The sequence below is a fragment of the Natrix helvetica genome (assembly GCF_964273705.1).
Source record: "Natrix helvetica genome assembly, chromosome: 1".
Classification (NCBI taxonomy): Eukaryota; Metazoa; Chordata; class Lepidosauria; order Squamata; family Natricidae; genus Natrix; species Natrix helvetica.
The window spans coordinates 216,775,139-216,788,383 of NC_138548.1; the positions used below are offsets into that span (position 1 = coordinate 216,775,139).

The 13,245-nt window shown below is 46.5% G+C and overlaps 1 protein-coding gene across 3 annotated transcripts in view; it reads right to left on the reverse strand.

Annotated features, from left to right (window-relative positions):
- The window catches only part of AGAP2 (ArfGAP with GTPase domain, ankyrin repeat and PH domain 2), a 191,445-nt gene that overhangs the window by 15,480 nt on the left and 162,720 nt on the right, over window positions 1-13,245 (reverse strand). For 2 of the 3 annotated variants that reach the window (XM_081937625.1, XM_081937623.1), the window contains exons 8-14: window positions 11,220-11,372; window positions 8,349-8,435; window positions 7,844-7,948; window positions 6,345-6,507; window positions 3,617-3,718; window positions 3,340-3,486; window positions 1,020-1,079 (exon numbers count right to left, since the gene is read on the reverse strand). In XM_081937625.1, coding sequence (XP_081793751.1) covers window positions 1,020-1,079; window positions 3,340-3,486; window positions 3,617-3,718; window positions 6,345-6,507; window positions 7,844-7,948; window positions 8,349-8,435; window positions 11,220-11,372 — 817 coding nt within the window. The remainder of the gene's footprint in view (window positions 1-1,019; window positions 1,080-3,339; window positions 3,487-3,616; window positions 3,719-6,344; window positions 6,508-7,843; window positions 7,949-8,348; window positions 8,436-11,219; window positions 11,373-13,245) is intronic. The other variant, XM_081937624.1, reaches the window with a different exon arrangement.

The following is a 13,245-nucleotide window of genomic DNA, read 5'->3' on the forward strand; positions in this document are numbered from 1 at the left end:
CTCCAGCAAACAGTGCGAAATGCAAATGGGTCTGATCGTTATAGGCACCTGTAGGAAAAGTACACGGAGCTAAAACACAACCTTCTATTGTTTTCGCTGCATACAGCAGGACACTCTGGAAGTACTGGAAAAGTTGCCTCTCGGAGAATCTACTGATTTTTACGGTCCTGTTTATTTGGACTTTTGGGGCTCATCTGATGATCTGACATATTCCTCCCAAAGGAGTTCTGATCAAGTTTCAGAATAAGTTCAAAAACTCTCATTCTGAAGGAATTTTAGGAACTTAATGTTGTGGCCTGCCAGCAGCCGGCAGAGCAGTGAGGCAGAGGAACAGCTGGAGCCTGTTCCCAGTGTGCGCATGCACAGAGCTGCCAGAAGAAAAAAAACAACTCAGAAACCAGGGTAGACCTGGGAGTAAAGTCACAGGTGGAAGGTGATTGGCCCCTCCCGTAGGAAATAAAAGAGGAGCGAAAGGGGAGTGGGCTTTTGCAGGAAACAATTAATTTGTCCAGTCGTTAGATTTCTTTCAGGAGTGTGAAGATCTGTCCGTGAATCTCAGAGACTCTGTGCCCAGTCTTTCCTTGCATACCATCTCATTTGAAAAATATTTACATGGCAGCTTTCCAAGATAGATAAGGTCTGTGGTCATAAATTCACCTTTGAAAGACTGTTTACCAGGCCTTTGCTGAATGTGAATGAGGCGAATTCACATTCGTTTAATAAAAGGGGTTTCGTCGGGACCAGGACTCTGCCTCGTGTTTTTTGGGGAGGCCTAGGTCAGAACACTTAACCATTTTGGGAGGAAATGGAGGTACAAGGGAAAGGGGAACATTTGTACACACTCTTATTGGCCTGGGGATGGTTAACCAGGAAGCAAGAAGGGATATCCCTTGAGCATCAGGGGCAGACATCAAAGCAGGGCACACGTCACAAAGTAAGCACAACTGCATGCAATGGGTGCCATGGCACACACACACACACACACACAAGAGCCCACACCTGCCACCGCCGCGCATTACCTGTTTTATAAATATTTCTTAAACTACCAAAGGTTTTTAATTTCCACATTTTACGCTTGGCTGCAGTGGGTCCGGAGGGGAAGCAGGAAGCGAGAGGCAGAGAAAGAGAAGGGAGGAAAAGAAGAAAGGGGAGAGAGTTCAGAGGAGGAAAAGGAAAATAATTTAAAAAAATAAATAAAAGCAGAGGCTATCAGAACTCCCAGATCCCTGGATTCGGGCACCAGTGGAGGGTGGTGGTGGTGGATGCGTGAAGCACCAGTGGGGGTGGTGGATGCGTGAAGCGCTGCGAGGGACAGTGAGGGAGAAAGCTGTGAAGGGCACAGGCCCCGTGTGGTGCAAACTCAAGAGCAGAAGTGAAAGGTTTGGCAACAGCTGCTTAGTGCAGGCAGAGCTAAGAGAAAAGGGTGGGAGTGGGCCGCTCCTCTGACCACGGCCCCAACCCCTTCTCAAAAGGAGAGGACCGTCCCCGTTCCTTTCCTTTCCTTTCCAGGGGTTGCAGTAGGCAGGATGGCCTCCCCACAGCCTTTTGCTGGGATGCTCCTCACCGAATTCCCCTCACTGACTCCCATGCTACTTTCCCCCCACCCAGTCAGGCTGGTTGAAAACAATCCTCTGGCCTTTGCATCAACATTGGGAGGCATTCTTTGAGTTTTGCGCCTCAGCCATCTTGGGTTACGTTTCAGTTCAGGAAATAATGAGCGCCGTTCAAGCGTTCCTCCCTTCCTGCAACCCAGAGACAGGATCCAGTGCAACCCCCAGAACTGTGGAAATGCTTAATCCTGAAGCAAACATGACCCTCCCACTCCTTTTTTTTTTTAAGTGCTAACTTCATACCAATAATCCTCGATTTACAACCACTATTGGGGACCGGGACTTCAGTTGCTAAGCAATGCGGTCATTAAATGAGTCACACCCGATTTTAGAATCTTTTTTTTTTTTTTGCTGTTAAGTGAATCCATTGACTTTGCTTGTCAGAAGCCGGCTGGGAAGGTTGCAAATGGCGATCGCACGACCTGGCGACACGGCAACTGTGGTGAACACTTGCTGGTTGCTGGCCGCTGAAATTGTGATCATGTGATTGTAAGCAGGGGTGGGCTTCAAAATTTTTAGCAAGGGGTTCTATGCCCGGTTGCGGGGTGAATGTGGCCATAGTGGGCGTGGCCATGTCAGCCTCCTGCACCATGGCGGGTTGTTTTTTTTGCCTTCCCTGGGCTCTGGAGGCTTTCCTGGAGCCTCCAGGAGGAGTGAAAATGGCCTCCTCAGGCTCCGGAGGCCGGAAACTCTCCAAACTTCCAGTAGGCCCGTTTTTCGCCCTCCCCGAGCCTCTGTACATGCCCTGCACTTACCTACATTCAAAATGGACCACAGCCATAAGTGGAATTTGGAGGTTCTCCGAACTGCACAGAATCTTAGCTAGAGGCTCTCCCGAACCTCTGCGAACCCCCAGCAGTCCACCCCTGGTTTGTAAGTGCACTGCAATTGTCTTACGTTGAAGGACTGGTTGTAAGTCACGTCTTTCAGCCCCACTGCAACTTTGAATGGTCGCTAAATGAATGTTCGTAAGTCGAGGACTACCTGGCTAATACTTTGCCTCATTCAAGACTCTCTTATTCAAGACTCTCTTACTTTGCCTGATTCAAGACCCTCTTACTAGAAGAGAGTCTTTGCTCTCCTGACACCCCAGCAGATATATGACCTGGAATCTAGCCCCCTCCCCCCAAAATGGCTCTGTTTACTGTCAACGGTAGCAGGGCAATGTCTTGATTGGTTGGCTTTGTAAAGAGACATCTTAAAGATACACATTGGAAAGGCAGCCCAGCTTACCTTCGCTACCTGTTCGCGCAAATGTGAGCGCGCGCACCACCACGCATGCGCAGGACCTTTGATTTCTGACCATCACTGTGACACACGATTTAGATTAGCTAAAAAGCAGGAAATCTGACGATTCTAGTTAATATAAATCACGCGTCATAGGTGATTGTGGGAAATACCGGTTCGCCCGAAGCGGTAGCATTTTTTTTACTACCGGTTCAGGCGAACTGGTAGCATTTTTATTACTGGTTCGGGTGAACCGGTCTGAACTGGTAGCATTTCACCTCTGCATTGGTCGTATCGGCTGAACGTTCTGACAGCTGCAGGCCCTCAATGTGGAAAGAGCACCAAGCTGAGGAAAATCCCCCTAGAGATGTCACTCAACTTTTTCTGTCTATTTCCTTGGAAAGCAAGATGTTCTAACATGCCCAGTTGACAGCCCAAACTGTGGTTAAAAAGGGACTCTTTTCGACTTTCCAAATCATGCCTGAGAGCAGAGGCCTCTTACCCTCCGCCTGCCCTGCTGATCCCTCAGTTTTGGATGGTGTGGTGAGCTTCTTCCGCCTGTGTTTCTTTCTGTCAATCATAGGAGATGGAGGAGGGTCTTTGCCACTGCTGCCAGGACTGGATAGTCCTTCTGCAGCCATGGATACTTCTGCAGGAACAGGGAGGAGAAACAGATGATGTGTCTGCTCGCTAATCGTTCCCACTGGCTCAGAGAAGCTAGCCTTTCTTGGCACCCTCTCTGCTCCTGGGAGGGGATTCTTGTTGTGTTCCGAACTTACCAGCTTTGGAAGAAGATACCGAGCGCTGCAAACGCTCCGGTTTGCCTAAGAGCTTGACTGCTGGGTCAACTGGAGGATTCAGCAGGCCCGGACTAGGGCTAGCTACGGAGAAGAAGGAATAAGCACACGCACCTGTTAGAATCAATGTGTAGCTGGTTTGGTCTTGTTACAATATTTGACATCTCAGATAGGTTTGATCTTAAGTGCCCATTTACTGGAGGTCTTTTAAGATGCAGAAGTTGAGAAGGCGGCCAGGTGTCTCCTGCATGAAAGTCGTATGCACAGAAGTAAGTTAAAGCTTGTAATGGGATTCTAATTTCTTTGACCAGAGCTGAAGGACGAGGAGGACACCAGGAAGCTGTAGGCGGTTAATCAAACAGGGCTTTTATGCTGAACTACAGAGGAATCTCAACCTACCTAGGATTGAGCCTGAAGTCACCTTCCAATTTCCCAGTGACTACAGTAACACATCTCCCATTGGCTATCAGTGGTGGAAGCATTCCATGGGACGCAACTAAAGGATTAATTAGCTCTTTTAAGGATATTCTGAAGAAATGTTTGTAGCTGCCATCTTGATATTGTTGAGATAAACCAGCATTACCTCCTGTCACAGCCCCCCCTCCCTCCATCTTTTAAGAAGTATTCTTATTTTTTTCAGGCTCATAAGCCTTTCTCATTGATTCTAAGCAGCATCTTTGGAAATTCAGATGACAAACAAATAATTAATCATAGTTATTGTACTTTTTGGAGTATAAGATGGACTTCCCCCTCTTAAAAGTGGGCGATTACCAGCGATGTACTGTGGCGATCCCTGCAGCCTGGAATAGGTCTAAAATGGAGTGTGTGGAAGCTGAAAAAGTGACACAGAGAGGCCAAAAACACGATGCACGGAGGCCAAAAATGAGACACACTGAGGCGGCAATGGGCTGTGGTGATCCCCCAGCCTGGAACAGGTGACTGGGGGTATTCCAGGTGGCCAATCCAATCGCCAATCAGCTGCTCATGCTGAATCAGGCTGCGATAATATGCTGAAGCTAACCAGCTGTTTGCTGTTTGCTGCAAGGATGCTAGCCAGATGAATACCGATGGATGCTGGTAGGCAGAGGCAGAATTTTTTTTTTTCTTTTCTAACCCTAACCCCAAAAACTAATGTGCATCTTATACTCCGGAGTGTCTTATACTCTGAAAAATATGGGTATATCAAAAATAATAATAGAACAAATCAATAGGAAAAGAAAAAAAAAACATTTAAATCCCCAGGAGTCCCCACCACAATCAATAAACCAAAAATTAAAATATTCTTCCTCACTAGAGGGAATAGGAAAAACATTCCAGTCTCATAGAACAGCCATGGTTCCAATGGACTTTCTAAAAGCCAGGAAGGAAGGGACCATTCTAATGTCTGGGCATGAGCTACTCCAGAGGAGGGAGGCAATAATTGAAAAGGAACCTTTCAAGATCCCTGCAGATGGCTATCTCTGAGCAAAGTGGCCTGGACTAAGCCCACTGCTCAGTCTTATCTATGGCCAAACAGTGTCGCCCCCCCCCCCACATGAATCAGAAAGCAAAAACCGATGGTCATTTAAGATGGCTTTTCATTTTTCCAAATAATGTCCCAGCTGCTATTGAATGGGAAGGTCTCCTGTAGATGTCACTATTGGATTATTATACTGTGCACAGTTTCTGCACCGGAGCTGGGGGGGGGGGGGAGGAACGGGGTGGGGTGGGGGAACACATGGCTTTCCAGCTTTATGAATTCAATTTGAACAATCACTTGCTTCAATTAATGTTGCAACTCAAACAGGAAGCGTTAGGAATTTTATGTCAAATTTGATTTGGTTTGATGTTCAGCTAATTGTCCAGATTGAACATTAATCAGAAAAACTGCTATTTGATTATAGATATATTTTTTCTCATACAGGAGGAGAAATCTGCAATAATAGCCAAAAGCCAGGAAAGCCAAAGGCTTTAGATCATTCATTGGCCAAATTTGTATGAAAGAGAAAACAGTCGAAGTACCGGTAGCTTCTCCTTAAAGGTGTCGTTCCCTATCACATTTTCAGCAGAAAGCATTTAAAGAAAAGGCTGATCCTAACACTTGACAATCTTCCCAAGTATGTAGCCTCACAGATATATGCACATTAATATGCAGTTGTACAAAAAGTATGTAGATGTGATCTACAAACTGGTTGGCCGCAACTTCTTACCCTGAACCCACTAGGGGGGAAAAAAATCCGTGCTTAATCATATCTGCTTTCTCTCTCTTCCCGCTTTCTCCCAGGTACAATTTTGTAATGCTTGAGGATACCCTCATTTAAAAACACCGCCTGTTGTTCTTCATACATTCTTTCTATCGTGTTCTTGTGGGCTGTTGCCAAGTAAGGCTAAAGAAAGGTGTGACTACTGGCACATTGTAGTGCAAAAGGAGGCGAGGAGGAGGGACAGTGCAGGGGACTCTCCCTCCTTACTCTGACACAGAAAACTGTAAATGAAGGCATCACAATGAATCACAGTGTGAGTTCGCAAAGTAATTATATACGCACCTTGGCTGGCAAAAAGCTTGTAGTATTCCTCCCTGGGCTGTTTTACCAGAGTCTTAGTTCTCACTGCCACAATAAGAGTGCGCTGCCGCTCAGCCTGGCAGACTTTCTTATAGCAGTGATGCCAACCAGCCCCTGAATCCTCTCTCCCTATGTCTATTTTGCCTGAGATAGCACAGCTCACTTACTACTGCTGTCCCCAACTCCAACGCTGCTCATGTCTTTCACCAGGCCGTTGATACTTGAGGAGGCACCACAGGCAGAGATGGCTCTGGGTGGGCGTTTGCCCGGTACTTTTACAGTGGTGCGAAGGAGATCCATTTCTTTCCCATGGGTTCCATGGATATAATCCTGGGGAGGCAGGAAGAACAGGTGGGAAAACTTAGGAAGCTGGACATCAGCCAAACATGGGCTTTTGAAGTGGTCTCATTCTGGAATTCTTAACCAGCCTGATTCCATGGTTCCCCTGAGAAGGTGTCTCTTGAACCTGGATTTCTCTCCAGGTCATGTCAGATGCTATTTTCACAGCCATTGAGGGCAATTATCGTGTGCACAAAAAAATGACAAGCTGTAGAACCACGATGGCGAATCTATGGCAGGTGTGTCATAGGTGTGATGCAGAGCCCCCTCTGCAGGCACACAAGCCATTGCCCCAGCTCAGCTCTACCATGCATGTGCGAGCGCCTCCCCCAGCTGATTTTCGGGTCTTTGCCACACATGCTCAGGGGCTTGGGCGGGAGATGCGTGTGCATGCGCAGAGGGTTGGGCGCACGTGTTGGGGTCATATGTGCATGCATGGGGGGCAGGGGAGCACAGGGGGGGGTCACACGTACATGCGTGGGGTGAGTGCGCATATGCGCGGGGGTTGAGGTGGTTGTGCATGCATGCGTGGGGGCAGGGTACACACGGGGGGGGTGTCACGCACACATATACGGGCAGGGCACGTGCAGGGGGGGTGTCACACACGCATTGCATTATAGGTTTCGGCACGCAGTGACAAAAAGGTTAGCTATCACTGCTCAAGAACAATCCTTTCTTATCTTTGTGCATTTGGATGTACTTGATTTACAACTTCCACAATTCCCAGCTATCCTGGGGTTTGGCATCAAAGGAAGTAGGTGGAAGAAAGTGGATCAGGGGTGGGGGAGAGGAGTTAAATCCAAATGACATCTTGCACATTTCACATATCAGTGATTTTCCACTATATTCCTCAATCGGTTTTTGACTTAAGGAATCCATGAAATGGAGCATACGGCAAGATATTTGAGATTCCTTTCCTCTAAAGGAGCGCTTGCCTTGGATAAACCCACCCCCAAATTCCCGTGGAATGCAACGAAAATCAATACTGTGGAATACAACACCCGATCCTTCATGACGAATGTAGTTTAATTGTAATAAGGAAAAAATAGGCTGGGCAGAGATGATGGGAACTGAAGCCCTAAGACTTCTAAAAGGCGCTATGCTGAGGAAAGGCTGCATTTCAAGGTTTTAGTAGCTCTCTTTCTGGCAGGAAAATAATGGGCATGGATACACGCTTCCTGTAGCTGAAATCTTACAGTTCGCTACAAAAGCCGTGTTTTTCTCCCAAGGGTTCCTATCAAAATCCTACCGATTTGCTTATTCTGTGAATCAGATCAGATCATCTAGGGACACATGTCACACTCTGTTCTACTGACAAGGAACTTACATTAATGCTGGGGTGATAGAAGAGAAGACCATTACTGGACAAAGTGACATACTTTTTCTTCCACTCCTTGTTCAGAGAATTCCCACTTCGTTTCAGCAAGAAGCTCTATCAGGAGACACAATGGTCGTTAGCCAAGCCAGAGTTTCATTCGTTTTGTTTACCCTAAAATCAAAGCGGCTGGGACGGTACGAGACAACAGTAAGGTTAAAAACCAAGAGAAAACAATGTAAATTAAAAGCAGCTACAGAAGGAATGAAAGCCGCGACAATATTTGAAAAGCTGAAGCAAAGTTAGAAACAGAGATGTTTTAGAAAACGGCTTTGACTGGAGGGAAGACACAACTGAAAGCAAGAAAAATAAAATAAAATCCCCCAAAGCCTGGAAAAAGGAAGCAATCTTTGGGTAGCATTTCAGACTTAATGAAGATTGCCCCATGCCTTCCCTGGCTAAGGCAAAGCATTAAGAGGACTGACGAACGGTGCTCAAGCCAAAGTGGAAGGTTTACCTGTTTGATGGGTATAGCTCTCCCACTGCCCGTGTTGTCACCTCGGCTATCCAGGCTTCGCTTCTCTGTATCACTCCCTCTGCGATTCTACAAGGAGACAACTCAAATATCTCAGCTGACTTTAGCCCAAAAGAGAACAAAAAGGCTCCAGCGCCTCTCCACCAGGAATCAGCAACCCAGATCAGCGTAAATTAGCTCCAAAGTCAACTTCAGACCAACTATGACAGGGGTGTCCAAACTTGGCAACTTTAAGACTTGTGGACTTCAACTCCCAGAATTCTCCAGCCAGCAGAGCTGGCTGGGGAATTCTGGGAGTTGAAGTCCACAAGTCTTAAAGTTGCCAAGTTTGGACACCCCTGAACTATGAAGTAAACAATACCCCAATCAATAAACTGCCAAAGAGCCACCAGTAAACAGCCCAACCAAAGAATCCCTAAGACCACCCCACACCCACACAGGCAGGCTAAGACACCAGAATATAAACTGACAGCAAACAACCCTTACTAGCACTGATGATGTTACCTAGTTAGGGTAATGAAATGTCTGCCAGAAAACGAACAAGCTCAGAGAGCACCAAGGACCCTTCGTTTATGAATTGCGTTGAACTATGGCTTTTTTTAACCATGATTTACCGAACAAGCCATCACTGCACAAATCAATATCGTGCCCAAAATGCCGTGTTGGTACCAGTGGTGGGATTCAGCCAGTTTGCACCTATTCGGGAGAACAGGCTGTTAACTGGTTGTTGGAAGAAATCTCCTTATATATTTATATTCCTTATATTTTTCCCACTTTACAGGGCTAATCCTGCAAGGAAGGCAGGAAGGAAACATTTTGATGTCGTTTCTAGCCTAATCTTTATTGCCCTGCTTACAGAAACTGCCTCTCCGGTTAACCCTTATTACATTGTAACAGCTAAGGCGAAGCGCCCATCAACGTGAGTGACGTTGAGTTGGCCACACCCAAACGGTCACATGGCCACTGAGCCCCGCCTACCCAGCTGATCATTAGGGCAGAAAACCGGTTGTTAAATTATTTGAATCCCACCACTGGGATTTATCAGGAGACATTTCTATAAAAATAATTCACTTTAAAAATGGGGTTCACATTGTAATACAATATAGATTTTTTTTTTGAACGTTGGCTTTCATTAGCCTTTAGCCAAAGGAGGGCATCGGGTTGATTTCCCCTTGCTTAGAAACAGCATCCTCTGAACTCAGATATTTTATAAACCAGGGATGTGTGATTCTCTAGACTTTGGATCTGGAACAAGTCTCCCTGCCTCTCGCCATCAGATGCACTTGAAAGTGAAGAGAACAATGGGAATTGAAAATGGTGCTTATGTTACCTGCTTCTGAGATCACAAGGTGTAGGTTTTATTGAAGTCTGTCCCCCCCCCCCCCCCTGGGATTCAGCAAGACTTAATCCTAGGTGTGTCATGTAATGGCTGTAGCCTTAGGATACCTTTTAGAGCGCAAACTTATGAATTGTTTTTGCGAAAACTTCCTTTGATAAACATCTGCCCCCACCTAATGCTTTGGGGATAATATTTACTTGTCTACCACTGACTTACGTGAATTACCCAAAATATACCCAACACTCTTCAACAGACATGCATTGCAGACAGAGAGAGAGATTGATAGTAAGGAGCAAGTTTACTATATCCGTAAAAAAAATTGTTTTTAATCTTCAGCATTATTTATGTCTTTCTTGAGACCTCCTGAAAAATGCCACGTGTCCCAGGAACAATTTTTAAAAATAGGTGCTGCTTTGAGTGAATAATAAGCATCACAGATGCTTATTATTCAGGATAATAATAATAATACAGGAATCTGACCTCCAAAAGGCACCAAGCTAGGAACAGGCTAAGAGGTGTTAAAGAAAGAAGCTTCAAGCATTTTGGATACCAGGAATGATGGAGACAACTTCACACCATACTTGATTACTTCATTAACCATTTTTCTAGGGTGTGTGCTACACACTGAACAATAGCCAAACAGGTTGGGCTTGTACAATACTCTAGACCAGGGGTATTAAACTTAATTTCATTGAGGGCCGTATCAGGGTTGTGTTTCACCTTGGGGGGGGGGCATGGGGCGTGGCCAAGGCAGGTGTGGCCAGTTTGACGTCACCCATGTCAGGGATGGGGTGGTGGCCCCTGTGGTGGCCTGAGTGCTCTTCCAGTCAAAATGGGCTCCCGAGTTCCGTTTTGGCTGTGACGGCCTCCTGCAGTCCTCTGCCAGCAAAAATGGAGTTTGGGAGTGCCGCCTGTGGCCCTCGTAAGCTCTGTTTTAGGCTGTGACGGCCTCCTGCAACCCTCTGCCAGCAAAAACAGAGCTCGGGAGTGCTGCATGCAGCTATCCTGAGCTCCATTTTCGATGGCAGAGGCACTGTGGGCCGGTCCATCACTGTTTCCAGATCTAAGCACCCCATGGGCTGGATTCGGCCCCTGGACCTTGAGTTTGACACCCCTGCTCTGGACCCCACACAAACCTTACCCAAATGACAAGTGGTCAAGCTTAGCATGTTTATAATTGACTTTGCCATGAGAACTCGGCTGCTGAGCTTGTCTATCATTAGATCATCTTTGAAAAGAGGGTCGGGAGACCAGAGAATCCAGAAAAGAGCTATCAAGATTGGAAGCTGCCGTCTACAAGAACACAGGCAGAGATAGATCCATCCCAAAGCCCTGCGCTAAATGACTAGGAGAGGAAAGCAGCTTTCCTTTGCCCTGGATAAATCAATGAACAGCTGGAATCTGGCCAAATGCCCTTATAATGAGTGTGTCTTGTTTGACCTGACTAAGGTCATCCAGCCCTTGGCTTTCTCTCCCTAGTCTTCCATTCTGAGGGACTTCTGGAAGAAACTCACAGTGAACAGACTGGTCCGGCGTTTGGTTCCACGTTGCAGGGAGCTGGGTGTGCCAATTATAGCTGAAGCCTCACTGCGCAGCTCCCGATGACTGATATTGGGTGTGGAAGGAAGGGATGAAGAGTAGTCACTTGTATGGCCACCATTACTCGCCTAGAAAAGAATCCAGAAACACTTAGGCCTACGGGAAGGAGGAAAGCCCCAGTATGAGAGCAACCACCTTGATTGCTAAGTGTTCATACACAGTTCTACTTTGTTTTGAATATCCATGAGCATTCGCTTAGGTCAGTGATGGCTACCCTTTTTGTTGTCGCCGAATGCGCATGTGCAGCCACACCCGTAATGCAATGGGTGCCCCATTTTGGCCCTGGAAGGCCTCCTGCACCAACCTGGAAGCCAAAACGGGGCACAGGGGTGCTGTGTGTGGCCCCAAAATGCAATGTAAGTGCCCCGCCCCCCCATGCATTCACAGCAGAGACCCGAAGACCAGCTGGCCAGCAAGAGGCACACATGTGTATGTGTGGTGAAACTGGGCTTGGGAGACGGCTGGCATGCCACCTGTGTGCCATCAAATGTAACCTAGTACAATGCAGGTAGTCCTCGACTTACGACCCCAATTGAGCCCAACATTTCTGTTGTAAATTGAGACCTGTTAAGTGAGTTTCGCCCCATTTTTTGCCATAGTTGTTAAGTGAATCACTGCCATTGATAAGTTAGTAACCCGGTTGTTAAGTGAATCAGGCTTCCCCCAGGTCGCAAAAAGTGATCAGATGACCTTGGGACACAGCAACGGTCATAAATATGAATCAGATGCCAAGCCTCTGAATTTTGATCAGGTGACCTTGGGGAATGCTAGAAAGGTGGCAACTGTGAAAAATGTCACTTTCTTCAGTGCCGTTGTAACTTTGAACGGTCCACTAAACGAACTGTTGCAAGTCGAGGACTACCTCATATAGTATTTTCACATTTCATCTGTCATTTGCCAAAATTCAGTTGGTACGATGCTGATGGGCTATCAGGATGACTCAGCAAGGTAGAGCTGCTTCCCAAAATATTTTCAGCCGTTCTGTCTGCTCTCTGAGCTCAAGAATATTTGTATTAAACGCATGTAGTCAAGTGTTTCCTGCCATCATCATCATTTCGTTTTTGTTATTCCTTCATGCCCTCAAACTAATGTTTTGAAAGTGTTCCTGCCTCTTGCTGTGGGGCCCATGGAGCCTAGCAATAGGCCATCCTTGCCCCATGGGAAAAAAAGGAAGACCAAGGCATCTGCTTTCATAGAATTGCCACTGAACTAAAGGCAGAGAGCTAAGAGCCAAGGCTGTCACATTAACTTTGCATAGAAGCTGCTAGCTTGGACTCTTCTTTACTGTTATATTGTGTTTTTAATAGGTCCCGCCTTCACGAGTGTTTGACCAGCAGCCTCATAATAATATCAACAACAATATATCAATGGAAAACTATGGCTGTTTTAATAGTGCACTCATAATAAATAAGGGACACGGTGGCTCAGTGGCTAAGATGCCGAGCTTGTCGATCAGAAAGGTTGGCAGTTCGAATCCCTAACGCCGCGTAACGGAGTGAGCTCCCGTTACTTGCCCCAACTTCTGCCAGCCTAGCAGTTCAAAAGCACCTAAAAAATGCAAGTAAAATAGGGAACACCTTTGGTGGGAAGGTAACAGCGTTCCGTGCTCCTTTGGCATTGAGTCATGCTAGCCACATGACCATGGAGACGTCTTCGGACAGCGCTGGCTCTTCGGCTTTGAAATGGAGATGAGCACCGCCCCCTAGAGTCAGGAATGACTAGCACATATGTGCGAGGGGAACCTTTATCTTTACTTTTACCTAATAAATACAATTATCTTTGACCTTGCACAGGATCAGGGCAAGTTAGGCCGATTCCAGCTTTTGGGGAAAACAGGAAGCTATTTAAGGCATTATTTTTCTTCTTTGGTCTTCCATCTTAGGGGATCTTTGGCTGTACAAGTCTCTATGGGAGTTTCTCTCTCTTTTAGTTGGGTTCTTC